At 38.9% G+C, this 22,517-nt stretch overlaps 2 protein-coding genes across 2 annotated transcripts in view; one reads left to right on the top strand and one right to left on the bottom strand.

The window, feature by feature from the left end:
* CPAP (centrosome assembly and centriole elongation protein) overlaps nucleotides 1–11,047 on the top strand; it is a gene marked incomplete at its 3' end in the record, with an annotated part of 46,502 nt that extends 35,455 nt beyond the window's left edge. Inside the window, exons 11-17 of the mRNA XM_082859332.1 lie at nucleotides 178–262; nucleotides 6,556–6,617; nucleotides 6,879–6,998; nucleotides 8,845–8,985; nucleotides 9,065–9,149; nucleotides 9,234–9,354; nucleotides 10,852–11,047. Of these exons, the coding sequence (XP_082715458.1) occupies nucleotides 178–262; nucleotides 6,556–6,617; nucleotides 6,879–6,998; nucleotides 8,845–8,985; nucleotides 9,065–9,149; nucleotides 9,234–9,354; nucleotides 10,852–11,047 (810 nt within the window). The remainder of the gene's footprint in view (nucleotides 1–177; nucleotides 263–6,555; nucleotides 6,618–6,878; nucleotides 6,999–8,844; nucleotides 8,986–9,064; nucleotides 9,150–9,233; nucleotides 9,355–10,851) is intronic.
* A 2,590-nt stretch (nucleotides 11,048–13,637) lies between these two features.
* The window catches only part of RNF17 (ring finger protein 17), a gene marked incomplete at both ends in the record, with an annotated part of 121,712 nt that continues 112,832 nt past the window's right edge, over nucleotides 13,638–22,517 (bottom strand). Inside the window, 5 exons of the mRNA XM_082859781.1 lie at nucleotides 13,638–13,736; nucleotides 15,168–15,357; nucleotides 17,225–17,360; nucleotides 19,453–19,621; nucleotides 20,793–20,909. Coding sequence (XP_082715907.1) covers nucleotides 13,638–13,736; nucleotides 15,168–15,357; nucleotides 17,225–17,360; nucleotides 19,453–19,621; nucleotides 20,793–20,909 — 711 coding nt within the window. The remainder of the gene's footprint in view (nucleotides 13,737–15,167; nucleotides 15,358–17,224; nucleotides 17,361–19,452; nucleotides 19,622–20,792; nucleotides 20,910–22,517) is intronic.

Genomic DNA, 22,517 nt, shown 5'->3' with positions numbered 1-22,517 from the left:
TGTGTAGCTCATTCCTAGTAGCAGCTTGTTCGCTCTGGCCTGTAGCAGTAAACGAAAACAGCATAAATGAACAAACTTAAAACATTCCCATTGCAAGCTGAGTTCTGTTAGTTTCATTCCTTGTACTAACGTGTAAACTAATACTAATTTTATATTCAAAATTTTCTCATACTATAGAAGTCATCAGTTCGATTTCAAAAGAGTCAAGTTTCTTCAGGAACCCAGGTAGAAAAGTACAAAAAAACCTATTTGCCAACACAAGGTAAGATAGTTGCATGATCTTCTTTTAAAATATTTCAGGAATTTAAAGAGTGGAGAATTTACACCCAACTTAAGAAATAAAACATTGTAAATACAATGGAAGGCCCTGCGTGTCCTGCTCCAGCTGATGTGCACCCTGGCAGCATTCCCTTTCTTATTTTTCATTCTTTCGCTACATTGTGTCCGTAAATCAATACAGTGTTGTTTCATAGTTCATCCCTCTGCAGTGTGCTGCTTTCTCAGTATTTTAAGACGTAGCCTCATTAATACATATAAACTCTAGCTGTACAGATTCCATGTGTATTTGCCACAGTATATTTTCTTGTTGGCGGGCATTCAGGTTTTCCCCCAGTTTGTCACAGAATGAAAAGGGCCGCAGAACAAGTCTCGGTCATGTGAGTTTCTCTCTGACACGTGTCAGGAGTAGGATATTGGGTCACATCAGGTTTGTGCCACTTTAGGAGGCTTTCCCTTTGCAAAGCGGTTACCAGTTTCTTTTTTTACTGTCAGCAGAACATGCTCTTTGTGCTTGCCAACACTTGATCTGCTCAGACTTTACAATTTTGGCTAGTCAGATGGGTGTGAAATGGTGGGTCAGTGTAATATGCATTTCCCAGGTTACTGATGAGGTAATGTGAGCATCTTTTCATATTTAGTGGACATTTGGGTCTCCTCTTTTGTGAATTGCCTGTTCATTTCTTTTGCCCATTTAAAACTCTGTGTGTGTGTTTGTGTATGTGTATGTTTTTCTGTATTGAAGTTAGTCATTCTGCATACTAATCCTTTGTCATTTGTAAGCACTGCCAATATCTTCTGCCAATCTGTATGTAGCTTTTTGGTTTGTGGGTTTTTTGTTTTTTGTTTTTTTTGCGGTACACGGGCCTCTCACTGCTGTGGCCTCTCCCGTTGCGGAGCACAGGCTCAGTGGCCATGGCTCACGAGCCCAGCCGCTCTGCGGCATGTGGGATCCTCCTGGACCGGGGCACGAACCCGTGTCCCCTGCATCGGCAGGCGGACTCTCAACCACTGCGCTACCAGGGAAGCCTGGTTTGTGGGTTTTTTAAAAAAATAAAATTATTTATTTTTGGCTCTGTTGGGTCTTCGTTGTTGTGCGCGGGCTTTCTCTAGTTGCGGTGAGCGGAGGCTACTCTTTGTTGCGGTGCGTGGGCTTCTCATTGCGGTGGCTTCTCTTGTTGCGGAGCACGGGCTCTAGGCGCGTGGGCTTCAGTAGTTGTGGTGCATGGGCTTCAGTAGTTGTGGCACACGGGCTTAGTTGCTCCGCGGCATGTGGGATCTTCCCAGACCAGGGCTCGAACCTGTATCCCGTGCATTGGCAGGTGGATTCTTAAATCACTGTGCCACCAGGGAAGTCCCTGGTTTGTGTTTTTTATATACATGTTTTTCCTTTTAATATTGAAGTTAATCAATTTTTTTAAAAAATGGTTTTTGCTTTTTGTGACAGATACCCTTCTCAATCGTCAGGTCACAAATATGCTATTTTCTCCCATGAACTTTTGTTTTCACAACTGGGTCTTTAAGATCTACCTGGCATTTTTAGAAATTATTTCTGTGAATTAAATTTATAAAAGTGGATATAACATATGCAGTTTGGCAGTTATAAAGGAAATACTTGGGTAACCACTGCCTAGATAAAGAAATAGATTAGCAGCATCCCAGAACTGACCCCTCCATGATTATATTACATTGCTTTTCCCTTTCATAGGTACAGCCCTAAAAAAATGTTTTACTTGTTTTTCAGCTTTCTGAATAGAGTTGTACTGTATGTATCGCATTGTCTTCTTTCACTACCTATTTTTTTTTAATGCATCTTTATTGCAGTATAATTGCTTCACAATGCTGTTAGTTTCTGTTGTACAACAAAGTGATTCAGCCATATGCATACACATGTCCCCATATCCCCTCCCTTTTGAGCCTCCCTCCCACCCTCCCTATCCCACCTCTCTAGGTCATCGCAAAGCACGGAGCTGATCTCCCTGTGCTATGCTGCTGCTTCCCAACAGCCAACTATTTTACATTCGGTAGTGTGTATATATGTCGATGCTACTCTCACTTCGCCCCAGCTTCACCCTCCCACCCCATGTCCTCAAGTCCATTCTCTATGTCTACCTCTTTATTCCTGCCCTACAACTAGGTTCATCGGTACCGTTTTTTTTTTTTTTTTTAAGATTCCCTATCTATGCATTAGCATACAGTATTTGTTTTTCTCCTTCTGATTTAATTCACTCTGTATGACAGTCTCCAGGTCCATCCACCTCACTACAAATAACTCAATTATGTTTCTTTTTATGGCTGAGTAATATTCCATTGTATATATGTGCCACATCTTCTTTATCCATTCATCTGTCGATGGACACTTAGGTTGCTTCCATGTCCTAGCTATTGTAAATAGAGCTGCAGTGAACATTGTGGTACATGACTCTTTTGGAATTACGGTTTTCTCAGGGTATATGACCAGCAGTGGGATTGCTGGGTCGTATGGTAGTTCTATTTTTAGTTTTTTAAGGAACCTCCATATTGTTCTCCATAGTGGCTGTATCAATTTACATTCCCACCAACAGTGCAAGAGGGTTCCCTTTCTCCACACCCTCTCCAGCATTTATTCTTTGTAGATTTTTTCATGGTGGCCATTCTGACTGGTGTGAGGTGATACCTCATGGTAGTTTTGATTTGCATTTCTCTAATGATTAATGATATTGAGCATTCTTTCATGTGTTTGTTGGCAATCTGTATATGTTCTTTGGAGAAATGTCTATTTAGGTCTTCTGCCCGTTTTTGGATTGGGTTGTTTTTTTTTTTTAATATTGAGCTGCATGAGCTGCTTGTAAATTTTGGAGATTAATCCTTTCTCAGTTGCTTCATTTGCAAATATTTTCTCCCGTTCTGAGGGTTGTCTTTTTGTCTTGTTTATGGTTCCCTTTGCTGTGCAAAAGCATTTGAGTTTCATTAGGTCCCATTTGTATATTTTTATTTCCGTTTCTCTAGGAGGTGGGTCAAAAAGGATCCTGCTGTGATTTATGTCATAGAGTGTTCTGCCTATGTTTTCCTCTAAGAGTTTTATAGTGTCTGGCCTTACATTTAGGTCTTTAATCCATTTTGAGTTTATTTTTGTGTATGGTGTTAGGGAGTGTTCTAATTTCATTCCACTTACTGAAGAGGCTGTCTTTTCTCCATTGTATATTCTTGCCTCCTTTATCAAAGATAAGGTGACCATGTGTGTGTGGGTTCATCTCTGGGCTTTCTATCCTGTTCCATTGATGTGTATTTCTGTTTTTGTGCCAATACCCTAACTGTCTTGATTACTGTAGCTTTGTGGTATGGTCTGAAGTCTGGGAGCCTGATTCCTCCATCTCCGTTTTTCTTTCTCAAGATCACTTTGGCTATTAGGGGTCTTTTGTGTCCATACAAATTGTAAAATTTTTTGTTCTAATTCCGTGGTAGTTTGATAAGGATTGCATTGAATCTGTAGATTGCTTTGGGTAGTATAGTCATTTTCACAATATTGATTCTTCCAATCCAAGAACATGGTATATTTCTCCATCTGTTTATGTCATCTTTGATTTCTTTCATCAGTATTTTATAGTTTTCTGAGTACAGGTCTTTTTCTCCTTAGGTAGGTTTATTCGTAGGTATTTTATTCTTTTTGTTGCGATGGTAAATGGGATTGTTTCCTTAATTTCTCTGATTTTTCGTTGTTAGTGTATAGAAATGCAAGAGATTTCTGTGCATTAATTTTGTATCCTGCAACCTTACCAAATTCATTGATTAGTTGTAGTTTTTTGGTGGCATCTTTAGGATTTTCTATGTATAGTATCATGTCATCTGCAAACAGTGACAGTTTTACTACTTCTTTTCCAATTTATATTCCTTTTATTTCTTTTTCTTCTCTGATTGCCGTGGCTAGGACTTCCAGAACTATGTTGAATAATAGTGGTGAGAGTGGACATCCTTGTCTTGTTCCTGATCTTAGTGGAAACGCTTTCAGTGTTTCACCTTTGAGTATGATGTTGGCTGTGGGTTTGTCATATATGGCCTTTATTATGTTGAGGTAGGTTCCCTCTATGCTCATTTTCTGGAGCGTTTTTATCATAAATGGGTGTTGAATTTTGTCAAACGCTTTTTCTGCATCTATTGAGATGATCATATGGTTTTTATTCCTTAATTTGTGTATATGGTGTATCACATTGATTGATTTGCATATACTGAAGAGTCCTTGCATCCCTGGGATAAATCCCACTTGATCATGGTGTATGATCCTTTTAATGTGTTGTTGCATTCTATTTGCCAGTTTTTGTTCAGGATTTTTGCGTCTATATTCATCAGTGATATTGGTCTGTAATTTCCTTTTTTTGTGATATCTTTTTCTGGTTTTGGTATCAGGGTGATGGTGGCTTTGCAGATCGAATTTGGGAGTGTTCTTCCCTCTGCAGTTTTTTGGAAGAGTTTGAGAAGGATGGGTGTTAGGTCTTCTATAAATGTTTGATGGAATTCGCCTGTGAAGCCATCTGGTCCTGGGCTTTTGTTGGTTGGAAGATTTTAAATTACAGTTTCAATTTCATTGCTTGTGATAGGTCTGTTTATATTTTCTAATTCTTCCTGGTTCGGTCTTGGAAAATTGTATCTTTCCAAGAATTTGTCCATTTCTTCGTGGTTGTCCATTTTATTGGCATATAGCTGTTTGTGGTAGTCTCTTATAATCCTGTGTATTTCTGTGGTGTCAGTTGTGATTTCTCCTTTTTCATTTCTAATTTTATTGATTTGCATCCTCTCCCTTTTTGACTTGATGAGTCTGGCTAAGGGAGAGGAAAGAGGAATGATTTAGCCGCCATGATGCTGACTTCACCTTTAAAAGTTCCCAGATTTCTTTCTTTAATGTAGTTGAATTTCACCTTTTTCCTTTATGGGTGGTGCTTCTTGCCTTAAGTCTTTACCTATCCTGAGGTCATAAACATATACTCCTAAAGTATCTAGCTGTTCCAGCATTAGTTATTAATTTTGACATGACATTTTGTAAGGTGCTCACAGTGGTGGACACCCATCCCCCTCTGTTCCTCCCAGTGAGAATGTGCTCAGAGGCTTGTTCATGACGTTCACAAACAGCTGAGAGAATTAAGCTTGATGAGCTCGAATACTGGTTCTGACTTGACTTTTATTAGTTGACAACCTTGGCAAGTTATTTAGCCTCTCAGCTTTGATTTCCTCACCTATAAAATGAGGCTATTAGTCTTTTCTATGAGGCTGGTTGTAAGATTTAGAGATGATGTAACACGGAGCTCAGACTGCACTGTGGTTCTTTGTGCCTGTGAGGTGGAGGAAGGTGTTCCTTTAGCCAAAGCTGTGTGCACTCCTTGATCCCTTTTTTCCTGTATCCTAACCCCCCACTCCCATCAATCCCTAAACTAATCCTGATGTTGGTATTTTCTGAATTAAGTAGGTTGAACCATATGACATTGCTAGCACTCGGCTGTTTGGGACCCACGGGTCAGTGATTTGACACAGTACAAACACTGCCGTCTCCACAGTCGCCCACCAGCCTCCTGACTGGACTCTGCCTCTGTTCTTCTTCTCTAGTCTATTCTCCCTGGAGCATCCAACATCCATTTTAGTGTTTAACACTTAAGTCAGATCCTGGCACTTGAGCTTGAAACCCTTCAAATTTGGGAGTGTTTATAATACCCATTGGCATATAAGAAGAAAATATTACAACTTCAGTGTATTTTTAATATCACTTTGTTGTTGGTGGTGTCTGTGTGTATGCACATACATGCTTATTTTATAATGTATGAACGTGTACAGTACATGATTTGTGTGTTGGTCATGATCTAAAAAGTTTAGACCACAGCCATTAGGTCTAGATTATAATTAAATACCCAGTTATTTTTTTTCAAGCCAAATTCTATGTGTATTCCTGGATGCTTCTATTATCTGTACCCCATTCCTACCCTCTAACTAAAGTCCTGGTGATTGTCTCCAAAATACCTTTGGGTCCATCTGTTAGGTTAGTTGAGCACCTTTCTCCAGATTGTACACTTTCAAAAAACAGATACTTTGCGTTTCTTGGTCATCAGACTTAAGTATTTGAATAAGTATTTGAATTTATACAGTGAAGAACTCCTAGGAATTAATAACGAAAAGTACTAAGACGTCCTTAAATAATGGGTAAAGGACGGCAGTTCACAAAAGAGTGAACTAAGGAGATGTTTGACCATAGTATTGAGTAAACTTAAAACTTTCAATTAAATAATAAAACTAACTCTGGTAATTATATTCTAACAGGGAATCCATCTCGAAGATCCAAGTCTGTGTCTCGTGATTTAGGCAATTCGGATAAAGGACAAGTAAATCTCTTTATGTTTTTATATATTAAACATATTATTCAGGCTTAAAGTTGACTGGTTAACTGGCTTAAGTTTCTAAACCATTTATAAAGGAAGCTTTTTACTTAACATTGTAAATGTTTTCTATACAACACCAAATACTAGTCATACTAGAATCCTGTAATAGTGGAATCTGGCTTTTGGACTAAGTGTAAGTTTTAGCTGCTTGAGATTTTTATTACATGTAATGTAGGACAGACGGAGAGCCTCTTGTCCTTACAGACAGCCTTACCCAGGGAGCCACCTGAACCAGTGAACTCTCCAGATCCTGAATGTAAAGACGACGATGAAAAAGAAGAAAAAGAAGAAATTCAGGGAGAAATCAGCCATCCTGATGGAAAGGTTAAACTTTTTTCTTTAAACCAATGAATACTATAAAAAATGAACATGGGTTAAAATAGAGTTGAGGGGCTTCCCTGGTGGCGCAGTGGTTGAGAGTCCGCCTGCCGATGCAGGGGACACGGGTTCGTGCCCCGGTACGGGAGGATCCCACATGCCGCGGAGCGGCTGGGCCCGTGAGCCATGGCCGCTGAGGCTGCGCGTCCGGAGCCTGTGCTCTGCAACGGGAGAGGCCACAACAGTGAGAGGCCTGCGTACCACACACACACAAAAAAAAGTTTAAAAAAAAAAAGAGTTGAAACAGATTCTGAAATAATTGATCTTCAAGACTTGATGGGGCTGAGGACCTTGGCACATGACTCGGTTTGAACCTTGGGACCCTATGAAAATACTAAATGGACAGCATGCATTTAGCTGCCATTTCTAATTTAGAGATGATGCAACAAAAGGAGGAATACAATCCAGTTGCTTAAACTCTTGTTCTTTCTCCAGACATAGCTAAGAAGCCTTGATAATCCTTGGTACTTTTCAAAACCTCAGTTCTCGGCCCTACCCTTCCTGCAGGCTTCCTTAAATATTTCCTGGATCAGCTGCTCTCCACCCCCAGCCTGACAATTTTATTCTTGTGCTTAGGAAAGGTTTTGAGTGGGAAAACGGCCTGGCTGGGTGTTCCAGCTAAAAAGTGAAAATGACAAGAGGAGGAACATAAACAGGGTTACTGAGGAGGTGATGAGGGAATTTTTCCTCGGGTTTATAGAACATGTACTTTTCCAAGTACTCTAATCTGATCCACTTTAATAGAAATCAGAAGGCCAAAGTTCACTGCAAATCTTGAGGAATGAGTGAAGGACAAGACCAACAGTCAGAAGTAAGTTGTTAGGCTCTTCCTGTACAAACTCTACTTCAGGATAACAAATTGTTGACGAGAGAAGGTTTTCTTTTTTAGAAGAAGAATCGCAGCTAATGAATGGAAGAGGAATGAGAAAATTAGAGAATCCCCAGTTTACAATTTCTGATGACACGAGGGTCTAGGTAGTCATCAGTGGCTCCTAAAACCTTAGATGAAAGGTTGACGGATCTCGTGATGCCACCCACTCAGTGCTGAGGTCAGGAGGCAGCGCATACCTACTGGATTTCTGGACGTGCTGCCATACAAGGCCCACTGCTGCACCTAAAAAGTACTCTTGTCAGAGTAATTCAGCTGGAATTTAATCAAGCCTCGAGAGCTAACTACTGGGTTTTTTAAGGAAAAAGTGATATGGGAACATGTTTAATGGCACTATAATGGAAAAGCAATCAGCCAAATCCAGAGTGTGGGAAATGTTACATATTCAGTGACCCAGTTCCTTCAACAGTTGTCATTAAAAAAGGGGGAAAGGAAGGGACCATTAGAAATTGAGGGGAGAGACACATCAAGTGTGTGTGGATCTTGTTTTGATCCTGATTCAAGTAAACTGTAAAAGGCCTTCTTTGTGTGCATTTATGGAAAATATGGTTATGATATGATGAAGGAATTAATTACAGCTTATTAGGGATGATAACGGTTTGGTTATGTTAAAAATACTTCCATTAGAGATACCTGTTGAAATGTTTACAGGAGAAGTGATGTCTGCAGTTTGCTTGAAAAAAAAGTTTGTTTTGGGGGAACAGGTGACCTAAGAACAGTGATGTGTAGACAGGTGAAGCTGATTATTATGAACTTATTAACTTTTCTCTCCCTCTGAGAAATGTTTTAATTTTTATTATGAAAAATGTCAAAGTAGGCAATTAAAAGTATTAGGGATATTTTTGTCGTGTGGTCTCAGGAAGTTTTACATATTGATAGTCCTGGTTTTTCTTTTTTTTGTAGATAGAAAAAGTTTATAAGAATGGGTGCCGTGTTATATTGTTTCCAAATGGAACCCGAAAAGCAGCGAGTGCAGATGGAAAGACGTTCACTGTCACTTTCTTCAACGGTGATGTCAAGCAGGTCATGCCGGATGGGAGAGTGGTAGGTTTCCAAGGGCGTGTTTCGTCCGCAGCGTAAACACCTCTGAAGAGGAGGCAGTGCTGACTCCTTGTCTTTGCAGATCTACTACTACGCAGCCACACACACCACCCACACCACGTACCCAGAAGGACTGGAAGTCTTACATTTCTCAAGCGGACAGATAGGTGAAAACCTGCTGTGCCCTCTCAGTTATTACATTCTTCCTTTCTTTAAAAATAAAATATTTATGGTAACCCCTTTTTCTACAGAAAAACATTTCCCAGATGGAAGAAAAGAAATCACGTTTCCTGATCAGACTGTCAAAAACTTGTTTGCTGATGGACAAGAAGAAAGCATTTTCCCAGATGGTACAATCGTCAGAGGGCAACGGTACGTTACCTGTTTTGTTTCTAGATTTTCTAGTTTTCAACTTTTATTACCAGTTGAATTTTAAAAATCTTAAAACATTCGTGTAAGTCATTCAACATTTCACTGAGTTCAGAATTTGAGAGCAGGTGAGACATGTTTTCAGCATTCTGGAGTTTAGGATGAGGTTGAGATAAATGCATTGTAATGTCTAGGATAATCTTTAGCCTACAGACCTCTAAAGGGTGTCTGAACAGCACTTCACGAAAGGCAAATGGCAAGTATTTGTTTAGAAATCAATCTGGTGAAATTTGAAAACAGTGAGTGAGACACAAGGAAGGAAAGCTGCCCTGTCAATTTTTAACAATAACCAGACTCTGTATTTTGATTATCTGGGTCTCCCTGTCCCAGTGTAAGCACTTTACTCTCTGGCCACCCTAAGCCAATTCCTTAAAATCAACAATTATCTTTCTTTCTCCTTCTGAGTGTTAAATGTCTTGAAGTTAGAGTCAACTTCTTCAATCCACAGTGAAGAGCATCTTATAAGCACCATTTTAATTGAAACCTTGGTGGAGTTTTGTCAAATCGAGAGTCCTGTTTTTAGTTTCACCCTCCTCTCCTGGAGTGTAACAGTTTAAGTACCCATTAACTTGAATTCTATGATATAAACTTGGCAATAATGTAGGAACTTTTCATGGTCATGATTGTGTTTTTCCCTTAATGTGGTCTGAAACTTTATCTGGTGCTCAACTAAAGATTTTCCTCAAACTTTATTTCTTCTGTGTACAGTACACTTTGATTTTAGAAACTTTTCAAAAAAATTGACTCGATTGAAATTTTCTGTAGTAGAAAGAAAATAATATGAAAAGGTCCCCATATCCGTCTGTCCATCTTCAAGTATTAACTCATGGCAAGTCTTTTTTCATCTACACTAAAGCACATCCCGTGTATTAATTCATTCAGGATTATCATGTTTTAATTGAGATACAACTGACATAACATTAGTTTCAGGTGTACAACGAAGATTTGATATTGGTATATATTGCAAGATGATCACAGAATTCTAGTTAACTTCCATCATTACACATACTTACACATTTTTCTTGTGATGAAGACTTTTATTCTCTTAGCAGCTTTCAAATATGCAATTCATTCAGGATTACTTTGCCGTTTTTCACTTACAGCAGTGGTTCTCGAATCGGCTGGAGGGGACTGTTCAAGAGCAGGTTGCTGGGCCCCAGCCAAATAATTTGCGTTTCTAATGAGCCCTTGGGTGAAGCTGACACCCTAGGGCCACAGTTGATAGGGCACTGGCTAACACTTGTATGTGGCACAGAGCCGTTGTGTTCATATAAAATTTGAGAAATAACCAAAACAGAAAAAACCATTCTGTGCTGAGGAGTCCCAATTATACCTATATAAGGACCAGGGATGTTCTAGGAGAAGGAATAACTGCCAGAGTTCTCCTGCTGTATATACTCCATATTTTTAAAGAAATTAAATTCTACTTTAAATTTACAGAGATGGCAACAAAATCATAGAGTTTAATAATGGCCAACGAGAACTACACACGGCCCAGTTCAAGAGACGGGAGTATCCAGATGGCACTGTTAAAACTGTGTATGCAAACGGTCTTCAAGAAACCAAATATTCATCTGGTCGCGTAAGAGTTAAAGACAAGGATGGTAATGTTCTAATGGACACAAAGTTGTCATGATCCTTGTGTGTGGCTAATCATGAAATAACATTAACTTGATTTTCTTCTTTAAAAAATGTACATTTTCTTGTGGATTCTGTGGTTTAATTTATATATACTGTGTGTATATATAAATGGAAAAGATTGTTTGGAATTTTTTCATAATGTTTGAAATGCACAGGGACAGCTTTCATTTTTAGTTCACCTACCTTGTCTTTCTACGGTTCTAACCAGTATAGACTTTTAACAAGTGGATGCTTTCATTGGTTGGAGATGGTTATGAGAGCCAAGAAGTACAAGAAGCACAGTATCACAGATTTTCCCACCACCTGCCAGGCCTATGAAGAAGGGCTTGCTTAGAAAGTTTACTGAAGGAGTAAGAGGATTTCTCCAGTCAAAATATTACTGTGCTCAATTAGTACTAAAAGTAAAGCATTATCTACCACAGAGGTCACAGAATTGGAAGTTAAAACAGTGACTGAGTACAAATAAACAGTAAAACAGGCAGAAGAGTTCATTCTATGAGTGCAGATAAATCTCATGGGAGGAAAAAGCAGTTGTCACGAGGGTGACAGCTGAGAAAGGCGGGGCGTGAAAACTAACCAGCCAATGTTAACTGATTGATAGACCACAGGTGCCTTGACCTTATTACCTGTAAGGCGGGGCTGACAGAAGCAAGATGTCCTTGAAGGGGTGGGGGGCAAGTCACCTACAAGTAGATTTACATAGTAAGTTTGGTCTAGTCACTTAGTGCAGTCTGACAGTAGTGCTGGCAGTAACTCAGTATTTTTAAAAAAGCCACATGTATTAATTCCAGGTGATTTAAAACTGAATAACAAAAAACTTTTCAAAGAAAATAAATAATTATATATATTACCTCAGGAATAGAGAGATTTTTAAATTTTATTTTTTTAATTATTATTATTTTTGGCTGTGCCGCACCTCTTGGGGGATCTCAGTTCCCAGACCAGGGACTGAACCCAGGCCACAGCAGTGAAAGTGCCTAACGCTAACCCCTAGACCCAGGGAGCTCCTGAGAGAAAGATTTTTAAATGAGACACAGCACAAACCTTAAAAGGTTGATGAGTCAAAAGTTTGTTTGTCCGAAGATAACACAAAAGAGAGTAAAGTCACAGCCTAGGAAAAGAAACACGTATCTGACAAAGGATTAGTAACCAGAATATATAAAGAATCCCTATTAGTTAAAATAGGTAATTACAAACAAAGGATATTAATAAGCAATAAACTAAAACCAGTAAATGCATATTTCAACAATGAGGTACCTTTTTACGTTCGTGTCATAAACTGGCAAACAATGGTCTGGCCGCGCCACATGCTGGCAAGGAACTTGGACTACTGGCGGTAGACTGAGCTGGTAAAATCCCTTTTTGGGAAAGCAGCTGCCTCATGACCTGGTACTAACTTCCACTAAAGTATATTTACTAGAAAACCCCTCACAGGTGCATAAGGGGTTGTACAGTAGAGTATCTGTAACTGAGAAAAAACTGGTAACGACCTAAATATCTTAACAGGATAAATTATATGCACAGATGGATGTAACAGTGAAAGTGAATAAAATAGAGCTATGCATGCCAATGTGCATTATATAGTGGAAATAAAGTAGGGGAAAAAGGTAATTGTGTGATACTGCACACACTTAAAAATATACAGAGCTCTTGTTTATGGATGTGTGCATATATAATAGAATTATAAAGCGCTATATAAGAATGATAAACACCAAATTCACAGTATTCACCTCCTCTGTAAGAAACAGAATGAATGGGGAAGGGTAGAACAGGGGCCTACAACCATGCTGATGATGTCTTATTTCTTCAGCTGAATGTGCATTAGTTATTAAATGAACTAAATATGTTTTTTCTAATGTGCCTGAAATATTTCATTTAAAAATTACAGTAAAATAAAATAAGTAAATACTTGAAAGCAAGTATTTATTAACTTTTTTTGAACAATTCCTAACAGTTCAGCATGTAAAGAACAGAAAAAAAAAGCCCAGCACTATTGCAGAACAAGTCAAGAAAAATAAGCCTGAAACGGTTTACATATAACAGAAAACTTTCTTCTGGGCTGCTATAGTTGCTCTGTACTGTAAACCTGAAAAACAAAAGGTGTGTTATTTTAAACCTTTGCTTAAGGTTCAAATACAGTTACTGAATCACGTTACATTTATGTGAATGGATAAAGAGTGAGCTGTTTACCGAAGGACTTTAATAACCTTGTTATCAGGGCACTGACTGTCCAGTAGTGCTGCACGTGTAGCATAGAGTTCTGTGCTTAAATTATTTATAGTGCCTGCTTTCTGCTGCTCTCCTCCTTGCCCCCATAACCATCTGGCACCATGAATGGTCAGGACAGCCTCCCAAGCGTCTTTATAGCTATGGAACCTCTCTGTTGCTGGTACTCAGTAGGTAAGAAGGGCCTATGAAGGAGAGATCTACAAGAGAAGACTCTGGTCGAGCTTTGTTGTCATTCCTTTGACAAGTCAAGGAAAGGCCAAAGGTGCTTTTCAGGGCAATTTAGTATGAATCTCTGCTACATCAGTCACTTGCCGTATGCTGACTATAAGGGTGAACAAGAAGTCGTGGTACTTACATCACTCATCTTGGTCTGCAAGCCCCATTTCTACTAATGACATATGAACTGGATACCGTTCATCTTCATATAATGTCACTATTTGTTCTGGTACCTGAGCCTAAAATTAAAAAGATACATGTCAAGAAAACACCATCATGTCTTTGCTGCCTGTTCCTCCTACAACTGGCAGGAGGGACAAGGCATTCTCTAAGTTTATTTATAATTTATACGCTGTTACTTTCAAAAGGTATCTTGATGGTTTCTTGCTAAGTCTCATTCTTTCCATCTTTTACTTTATTTAAAATGTAACTCTCCCCAAAGTGTTCCTAGATTGAGCCAGTGGGCTTTAATACTACCATCTCTGTTAAAATTCATTTACATTCTACACATAAAGCATACCTTTATGCATACAGTCAGCAAATTTTGAGTGTTACTCACAGAGGTGAATACACATGTATTTATAAGAACATCTGTTATTTTCACTGGCTTCTTGAGAGAAACCCTGCATAAGCTATTTACACCACTGCACACACGGGAACGTGGTATGTACAGAGGTTTTGAAAAAGCACTTTCTAGTAATAGCACTGCTCCATTAGGAGCTCATTCTTGTCACAGCCAGTATATCAGAAATCCCCCAGATCTCGGGTCCCCAAACCAGGGCGAGCTGGACTGAAACAGCAGTGGTGAGGACTAGGGTGAACCGAAGAGCATGCTCCCACCTAGAGGGACTGCTGTTGCCCCGCTGGTGCTAGCTGTCATTCCAGAAGATTTTGTAGTACTTAGAAATAAGACTTTTTGTATAATTTTCCAATTTTATAACAGCTGTGCACTAAATCAAACATGGTTACAAGCCAGATATGGCCTTTGAGCCACCCCTTTGTGACTAAGCCTCAAGTAGAAAGCATATTTATACCAAGAATGATCTGAATTTTCTTTTCTGGACCTTCTACTGCATTAAACAATTCAAAGTCAGTACAGTTATGATATGAGCACCATTTGAACCTTTCTCTGACTCTGACCAGAATCCCCTTTCTGGTCTTTTCTACTTTTAGGATGCAGCTCAAATGTCACTTTCTCCCGGTCGTACTTAACTGAATAAGCACTCGAGTGCCTCCTAAGCAGGGGCTCAAACACCCTACCCTGATCTCTCCAGACAGAATTCATCGCTCCTGCTTCTCTCCCCACACCCACACCCCAAAGATACCTATACCTTTTTTATAGCATTTATTTCATTCTACCTTGTATTAGTAGTTTACATGTTTTCCTCATTATCAGTTCTTTGATTATAGGATACTAATCTTGATCATTTTTCATCTTAGTCATTACATCACTGATATTTTATATCATTGCAGGGCTAATCAAAAGGTTGTAAAATATAAACTAAGACATTTGAACAAGCCTTAAGATTAATCCTATAGTATTTACAACATCAAATGCTTTAAAGCGTTTTTGCATCTAGAGCTGCAGAGATAAAAAGCACTTTAGAAAGTTAACAGGGATCCTTGAAATAGCTTTGAAAGTATTTTGGCTAAGTAAGACAGATATTTACCATGGAAGAAGCATAAAGTTGTTTTCCTTGAAGACAGTCTATCATAGCCCACAATGCTTCCATGCTCCACTTGGGACAGTACGGTATTCTTGCCTTTCCTACATCTCTTAAGGGAGGTTTAAACCCTGCCAAGAGAACCTTTATGGCTCGGGCTGGATACTGCATAAGATGAAGAGGAATTTGACGAAGTCTGTCACAAAAGAAATCCTTAAATTAAAATGTTAGGAATGTCACAATTAGAGGAAAAGTTAATGGTGTTGGATTTGGCAGTGATTCTTGGATATGACACCAAAAGCACAGGCAACAGAAGAAAAAATTTTGATAATATCAAAATTTAAAACTGTGCAAAGGGCACAATCAACAGAGTGAAAAGGCAACGTACAGAATGAGAGAAAATACACATTAAAAAAGACATTTCTCCAAGGAAGAGATATAAATGGCCAACAAGCAAATGAAAAGGTGCTCAACATCACTAATCATCAGGGAAATGCAAATCAAAGCCACAATGTGATTTCACCTCATACCCATTAGGATGGCTACTATTAAACAAACAAACAAAAACGGAAGATAAGTGTTGGTGAGGATACAGAGAAAAACTGGAACCCTTGGACATTTGGTGGGAATGTAAAATGCTACCGTGGGGAAGTTTGGTGGTTCCTCCAAATACTAAGAATAAGCATATTATCCAGCAACTCCACTTCTGAGTATATCTAAAGCAGGGTCATGAAGAGATTTTTGTACACCCATGTTCATAGCATCATTCACAATAGCCAAGTATCCACTGATGGGTGCATGGATAAATAAAATGTGTTATATACATATGATGGAATATTATTCAGCCTTAAAAAAGAAGAAAATTCTAACATATGCTATGACATAGTTGAACCTTGACATCATGCTAAGTGAAATAAGCCAGTTACAAAAAGACGTATGAGATACCTACAATCAAAATTCATAGAGATGGGAAAGCGGAACAGTGGTTGACGGGCTGGATGAAGAGGGAATGAGGGATCGTTTAATAGGCAAAGGGTTAGTTTCAGTTTTCCAAAATGAAGAGAGTTCTGGAGATTGGTTGCACTAACAATGTAAAGAAAGTTAACACTACTTAACTATACTTCTAAAAATGGTTAAGATGTTAGATTTTATGATATGTGTATTTTACCACTATTAAAAAAGTATCACAAACAACAATAAAAAAAAGTTGGAAAATAACAGTGTCCGCAAGGATGTGGACAAAATGGAACTCCTGTGCGTTGCTGGTGGAAATATAAATAGTATAGCTACTATGGAAAAGTCTGGCATTTCCTGAAAAAGTTAAACACAGAATTATCCTATGGTCCCGCAATTCCATTTTGAGGTATATAATACCCCAAACAGCTGAAAGCAGGAACTCAAAACGGCTCTTTGTATGTCAGTGTTCATAGCATTATTCACAGACCAAGTGTCCATCAACAGATGAACAGATAAACAAAATGTGGTATATACGTAAAAATGAAATATTATTTAGTCATAAAAGTAATGAAATTCTGACACATGCTTCAATTGGATGAACTCTGAAAACATCATTCTAAGTAAAATAAATCAGACATAAAAGGACAAATACTTATGATTACACTTGATGAAGAACCTAAAATAAGCAAATTCATACAGGGAGTAGAAGAGGGGTTACCGAGAGCTGAAGGAAACGAAATGGAATGTTATTGAGGGGTATAGTTTCTATTTGGGGTTATGAAAAAGTCCTGAAAATGGACAGTAGCAATGGTCACACAACACTGAATACTTAATGCCAGTTAATTGTATACTTAAAAATGGCTAAAGTAAATTTTTTCTCTAAGAATTTTTTAAAATTTATTTTTTAACATGGTAAATTTTATGTTATGTATATTTTACCACAATAAAAAATAACTTTTAGGTAGAAAATACTCCCAATATATAAGCAGCTTTAAAATAGATTTTTTCTTTTAAAAAAAGAGGCAAAATCTTTTCAATTAAAAAAAAAAAAGAATAGAAAACTAAGAATCCTAATTCAACTAAGTTTACATTTTTGTTTTTTTAACCTGTTTATTGTCAGCTTTTCAGTTGATCCATAATCAACAAATTGTACCAGGACAGCCAGAGGATTAAATTCTTTAATGGAAACAATCTTTGCTCTGTACCATACGCCATCATCATATTCTGCAAGGCAAGGCATTTCTGAAAAGACAAAAAGGGGAAAATCACATTGCCTTTTTTTTTTTTTTTTTTTTTGGTGGTACGTGGGCCTCTCACTGTTGTGGCCTCTCCCGTTGCAGAGCACAGGCTCCGGATGCACAGGCTCAGTGGCCATGGCTCACAGGCCTAGCCGCTCCGCGGCATGTGGGATCTTCCCGGACCGGGGCACGAACCCGTGTCCCCTGCATCGGCAGGCGGACTCTCAACCACTGCGCCACCAGGAAAGCCCCACATTGCCTTTTATTTTCTTAAAAACGTTTTTTTAAAAAAATACAGCAAAGTACAAAGAAAATATAATCACCAATTACCCATTATTCAGAATTAAACACTCAACAGTTAGCCACATGTTGGCTTATGCTCTTTTTTCTGTTTATACTTTATAAACCTTGTTTTTCTTAATTCCTAAGTTAGGAAAAGGCTGGAAGGAAGACACCTCTCCATTCTCAGAGTCCTAGTTCTTCCACCACCCAAGGCTTAAACCATCCTTCCATTGTTCCCACTTCTTATATGCCCCCGATTTTTTTTCCTTTGGGCAGTTGTCTTCTGCAAATGATAGTAAAATGGTTTCTGTTATTCCTACTTCTAATTTCCTTCTCCTCCAATTCCATTGCTCTGTAGTTTAATTCAATGGCATCTTAACTGTCTGCAGTACCAAGTCCTTAGACTGCAGTTTACAGGGTTCTTCACAATATACTCCCAACCCACTTCAACCACATATCCTCAACGTGTTACCTAAATAGATTCCTTATTCAACTCCTTCAATATAGATTCTGTACATATTTAATAAGCACTTGTCTATGAATCAATTTGTACATATGCATACTTAATTGAAGAACCACCATAGAAAAAATGCACACATGGGCTTCCCTGGTGGCGCAGTGGTTGAGAGTCCGCCTGCCGATGCAGGGGACACGAGTTTGTTCCCCGGTCCGGGAAGATCCCACGTGCCGCGGAGCGGCTGGGCCCATGAGCCATGGCCGCTGAGCCTGCGCGGCCGGAGCCTGTGCTCCGCAATGGGAGAGGCCCACACACCGAAAAAAAAAAAAAAAAAAAAAAAGCACACATGTATGTATAGCTCCGTGAATTATCACATTACTCATGGACTGTTGGTGCAGCCTCCCTTGAGAGAAGAGCACAGTGAGGAAGGAATTGTTTCTTCCAGATTATAAATTAATTTACAAAAAAAAAGTGACAGTGAGTTTATTTTTTCACTCATTGAGCAAATACTTAAGAGCACCTATTTGTGCCAGGTGCCCTCCTTAAGTGCTGATGTGCCCTCCTTAAGTGCTGTGGCACAAAGTCCCTGCTGTGGTGCTGCCTTAAAGGCCGGGAGGAGGGGAGGAGGGGGTGGGGTGGGATGCACCAGGGAAGAGCTGCCATTCGGGGATAGCTGAGCAGAGACCCTGCTACACATCCCAGAACTTTCCAGGCAGAGGGAACAGCAAGTGGTGTTTATCAGCCAAACATGGGTCACAAGTGATTAAAATCTCATTAAGTAAAATCAGACAGGACGTCAGACTGATGTTTTCCTTTGCTAAATTATCCTCTGATATGAACAAAATACCAAGGATGAATACATCCCTATACATCACATACTGATAAAATGTGTAGACACCACTCCTTGTATTCAGGAACCGTCATCACCAGTAACTAGATGCATTTTCCTCATAGGAGAATGCCATATATTTAATAAAGATAGGGAAATAGAAAGGGAAAAAAGCAGGGTTTCACCCATGCTGGCAGGACTCAACAAGATCTGAGTTCTGCTTACCCAACACCACAATTAGCAGCTTAGGTGGCTTGTAATTAAAATAAGTGCCGTTCAGGTCCAAGTAACAACTCACAATCTGAGCTACTGGCGAAATTGCAAGCTCAGAAAAGCCATCTTCATGCAGTCAATGTTACAGTTCGACCTGAGCTTTGAAAAACAAAAGCGCCCCAAGGCAAGAGACCATGCAAATCAAGTGAGGGTGATAAAAATACCAGCTAACCTTAGAAACAACCCAGTCTCGTCAGCACTGAAACAAAACAGTGGCTTCATTAGGAATCCCATTTTACTCTGAAAGTTTAGTACCTGCTCTGAAGTCCGTCAGAGGAGGGAATGTCTCCACATCCACATTGAACCTCCCTAGCGCTTCCTCAAGGCTCTCAGGCTCAGGTTCCCAGCTGACTCCACTGTCAACTGTGTCATCATGCTGCTTAACCAGATTACAGTTTTCTACAGAGTCAAGGCAAATATACACCTAAGTGGGGAGAAGGGAAGGGAAAAAGTTCAAATTCTGTAATTTTTAGTATTCATGATGTGGACAGAACGACTGCGCAGCCAGTCCCCAGCAACGGCCTCACAGTCCTCACAGAGTCAAGTCCCCACAGCAAACCAGACTTGCTCTTTGTGACTGTAAAGCACGACAGCGGCGGCGGTATGTGACCACCGAGCCCAGGTTGTCAAAGGTGTGGTCTCTGCCTTGGTGGCGCTCAGCCCACCAGGGGAGCGGGGAGCGTGCAGACCCGCGCCAGCAGGCCCAGGAGAGGCCCGCGGGGCCGGGGCCCAGCACTCAGGCTCTGGAAGTGGATCCTGCACACCCCCCAACACACACCCCGACTGCAACCCGAGATCCTGGATTCCCGACTTTCACGTGTGTTGTTTTATGCTGCTCAATTTGGGGTAATTTATGTGGCGACTAATAACTAATTAAAAATCATAAAAACCAACAATAGTTTGCACTACTATGTTCTCTGATGAAATTATGGAGCAAATTCTTCTTGTCTGTGAAAAGAATGGTTTACTGTGTAAAAATGGCTGAGGGACTGCCTGGCCACTTAATTTGTCATTTCTTTCTCTCTTGTTAGCCAAGCATATATAATTGAATTTTCTTTAGTGTACTTACTCATTCAGTCAATATTTACTGAGTGCCTGCTATATCAGGCAGTATTCTAGGTTCTAGGGATACACCTCTGACCAAAACACAAAAATCCCTGTCTTCATGGAATTCCATTCTAGTGGGAAGAAGCAGACAAAGAAAATAAGGAAGTGGCACAGTGTGTTGTTACAAGGTGATAAGTGGTATGGAAAAACAGCGAATAAAGAGCACCTAAGTTCAATGTAGGAAGAGGACAGGGGAATGAGATGTTTAATAAGATTTCACAGGTGGAAATAAGTTCCAACTTAACAATCTAAATATTTGATTGAAAAAGCTACACAATACTTGGAAAACCCAACAGTGATTAAGGAACACTTGCCTCATTAAGTACAAACAAGTGTTTGAAGAGGACATTATAGGGCAGGCAACCTAGCAGCCACCAGCTGTCAGCTATGAAAATCAGGAAGATGGAAATGTGGAGAATCAACCCTAGAGTTAAAGACCGAGACTGCCTGTCATGTTTTTAACCACCAGCATTACTGGAATCACATACTTCGCTGGGTGAGACAACGTGCTTAACTTGAACAGCGTAGAGCTCTCCAGGGGGAGGAAGAGGTGAAGACAAATATGGCGGTAAAACAGGAGTCCCTGTTTCAGGCAAGAGCAATTCCTAAAACACCAAAAATAAATTCCAATTTCAGAGTGACTATTACAGAAACCCACCACGTTATTAAAGCTTATTACAGTGTCAATTTACTTTCATTTAGCAAAAATCTAGCTGAGACACTGAAGATCACAAAATAATTTTGTTGTAGTGGGACCAAAATGTGATAAATAATCAAAAGATCTTTAGCAATCTTTTGTCCCCTGCCCAAAAAAAAGATTTTGTGTAAAAAAAAAACCCCACAGGAATATTTACTTATATATAATATTTACATATAACACATAAAACTCTAGAAGAATGATTAACAAATTGCGGCTGCTTAGTGGGATGGACTGGCGTGTTCAAGATGTAGAATTGGGGCAACTTCTTTCTTTTCACATTTCTGTGATATTTCATTTATTTTTAGAGTATTTTATAATAAAAACTAATATATGAAATGACAAAGGAAGATTTAAGTTAAAAATCATGAAAAAAGTGTGCTCTCTCTTAAGCTCTATAAAAGCATGAGGAGTAATTAAAAGTTGTATGATTCCAAAGAGGATCAAGGCAGTTAGCAGTTGTTAAAAGAAATATACATATAAAAATATAGGGGATTTTTCTTTTAGTAAGTTAAAAAAAACTTGAATATGGTGATTAATATGGTGATAAATACTAAAACAATCATATTCAAATTTGTAGACTCACTTATTACTATTTAACATTTCCAAACTGGTGGCAAAACAAAACATTTGAACCACTTAGATTTCAGCAAGAAGTGACTACCTACTGTTGAATTTTACTGATTTGTTACAAAACACTTTACAACAAGCATGTCATTTTTATAATTATAGGAATTAAATTCTACTTAAAATTTTAAATGATAAAATTTTACTTATGAAAACACTTCTTGCACCAAAAAGCAAAAGTGACAAAAGAAAAAATAAGATAAAAAGGATAAACTAGACTCCATCAAAATTTAAAACTCTGGTGTTTCAAAGGATACCATCAAGAAAGTGAAAAGACAACCCACAGAATGGGAGAAAATATTTGCAAATCATATCTGATAAGGGACTTGTATCTTCACACCTATCCTAAGATGGCTAGGAAAAAAGTCAGATAAGTCTTGGTGAGGATATGGAAAAAGTGGAACCCTTGTACAATCCTAGTACCAAAGTAAAATGATGCCGCTGGTTTGGAAAACAGTTTCACAGTTCCTTAAAATGGTAAACATAGTCACCATATGACTTCGTAATGCCACTCCTAGGTCCATACTCAAGAGAACTGAAAACAGACATCCACTTAAAAATTTGTACACAAACGTTCATAGTTGCTTTAATTCACTATCTGTAAAGGTAAAAACAACGCAAGTATCCATCAACAGATGAATGGATAAACAAAATGTGGTGTATCTGTATAATGGAATATTATTCAGCAATAAAAAGGACACATACTACAACATGATTCAACCCTGCAAACATTATGCTGAATGAAAGAAGCCAGTAACAAAGGGCTGTGATTCCCTTTATATGAAACGTCCAGAATAGACAAACCCACAGAAAGTTTCCAGGAAACTGGGGGAGGGGAAATGGAAAGTGACCGCTGCTGGTATGGAGCTTCTTTCTGAGACGGAATGTT

Source organism: Leucopleurus acutus, assembly GCF_964270905.1.
Source record: "Leucopleurus acutus genome assembly, chromosome: 18".
Lineage (NCBI taxonomy): Eukaryota > Metazoa > Chordata > Mammalia > Artiodactyla > Delphinidae > Leucopleurus > Leucopleurus acutus.
Note: the sequence above shows the minus strand (reverse complement) of the source record. Positions and strands in the feature narration are given on the sequence as shown.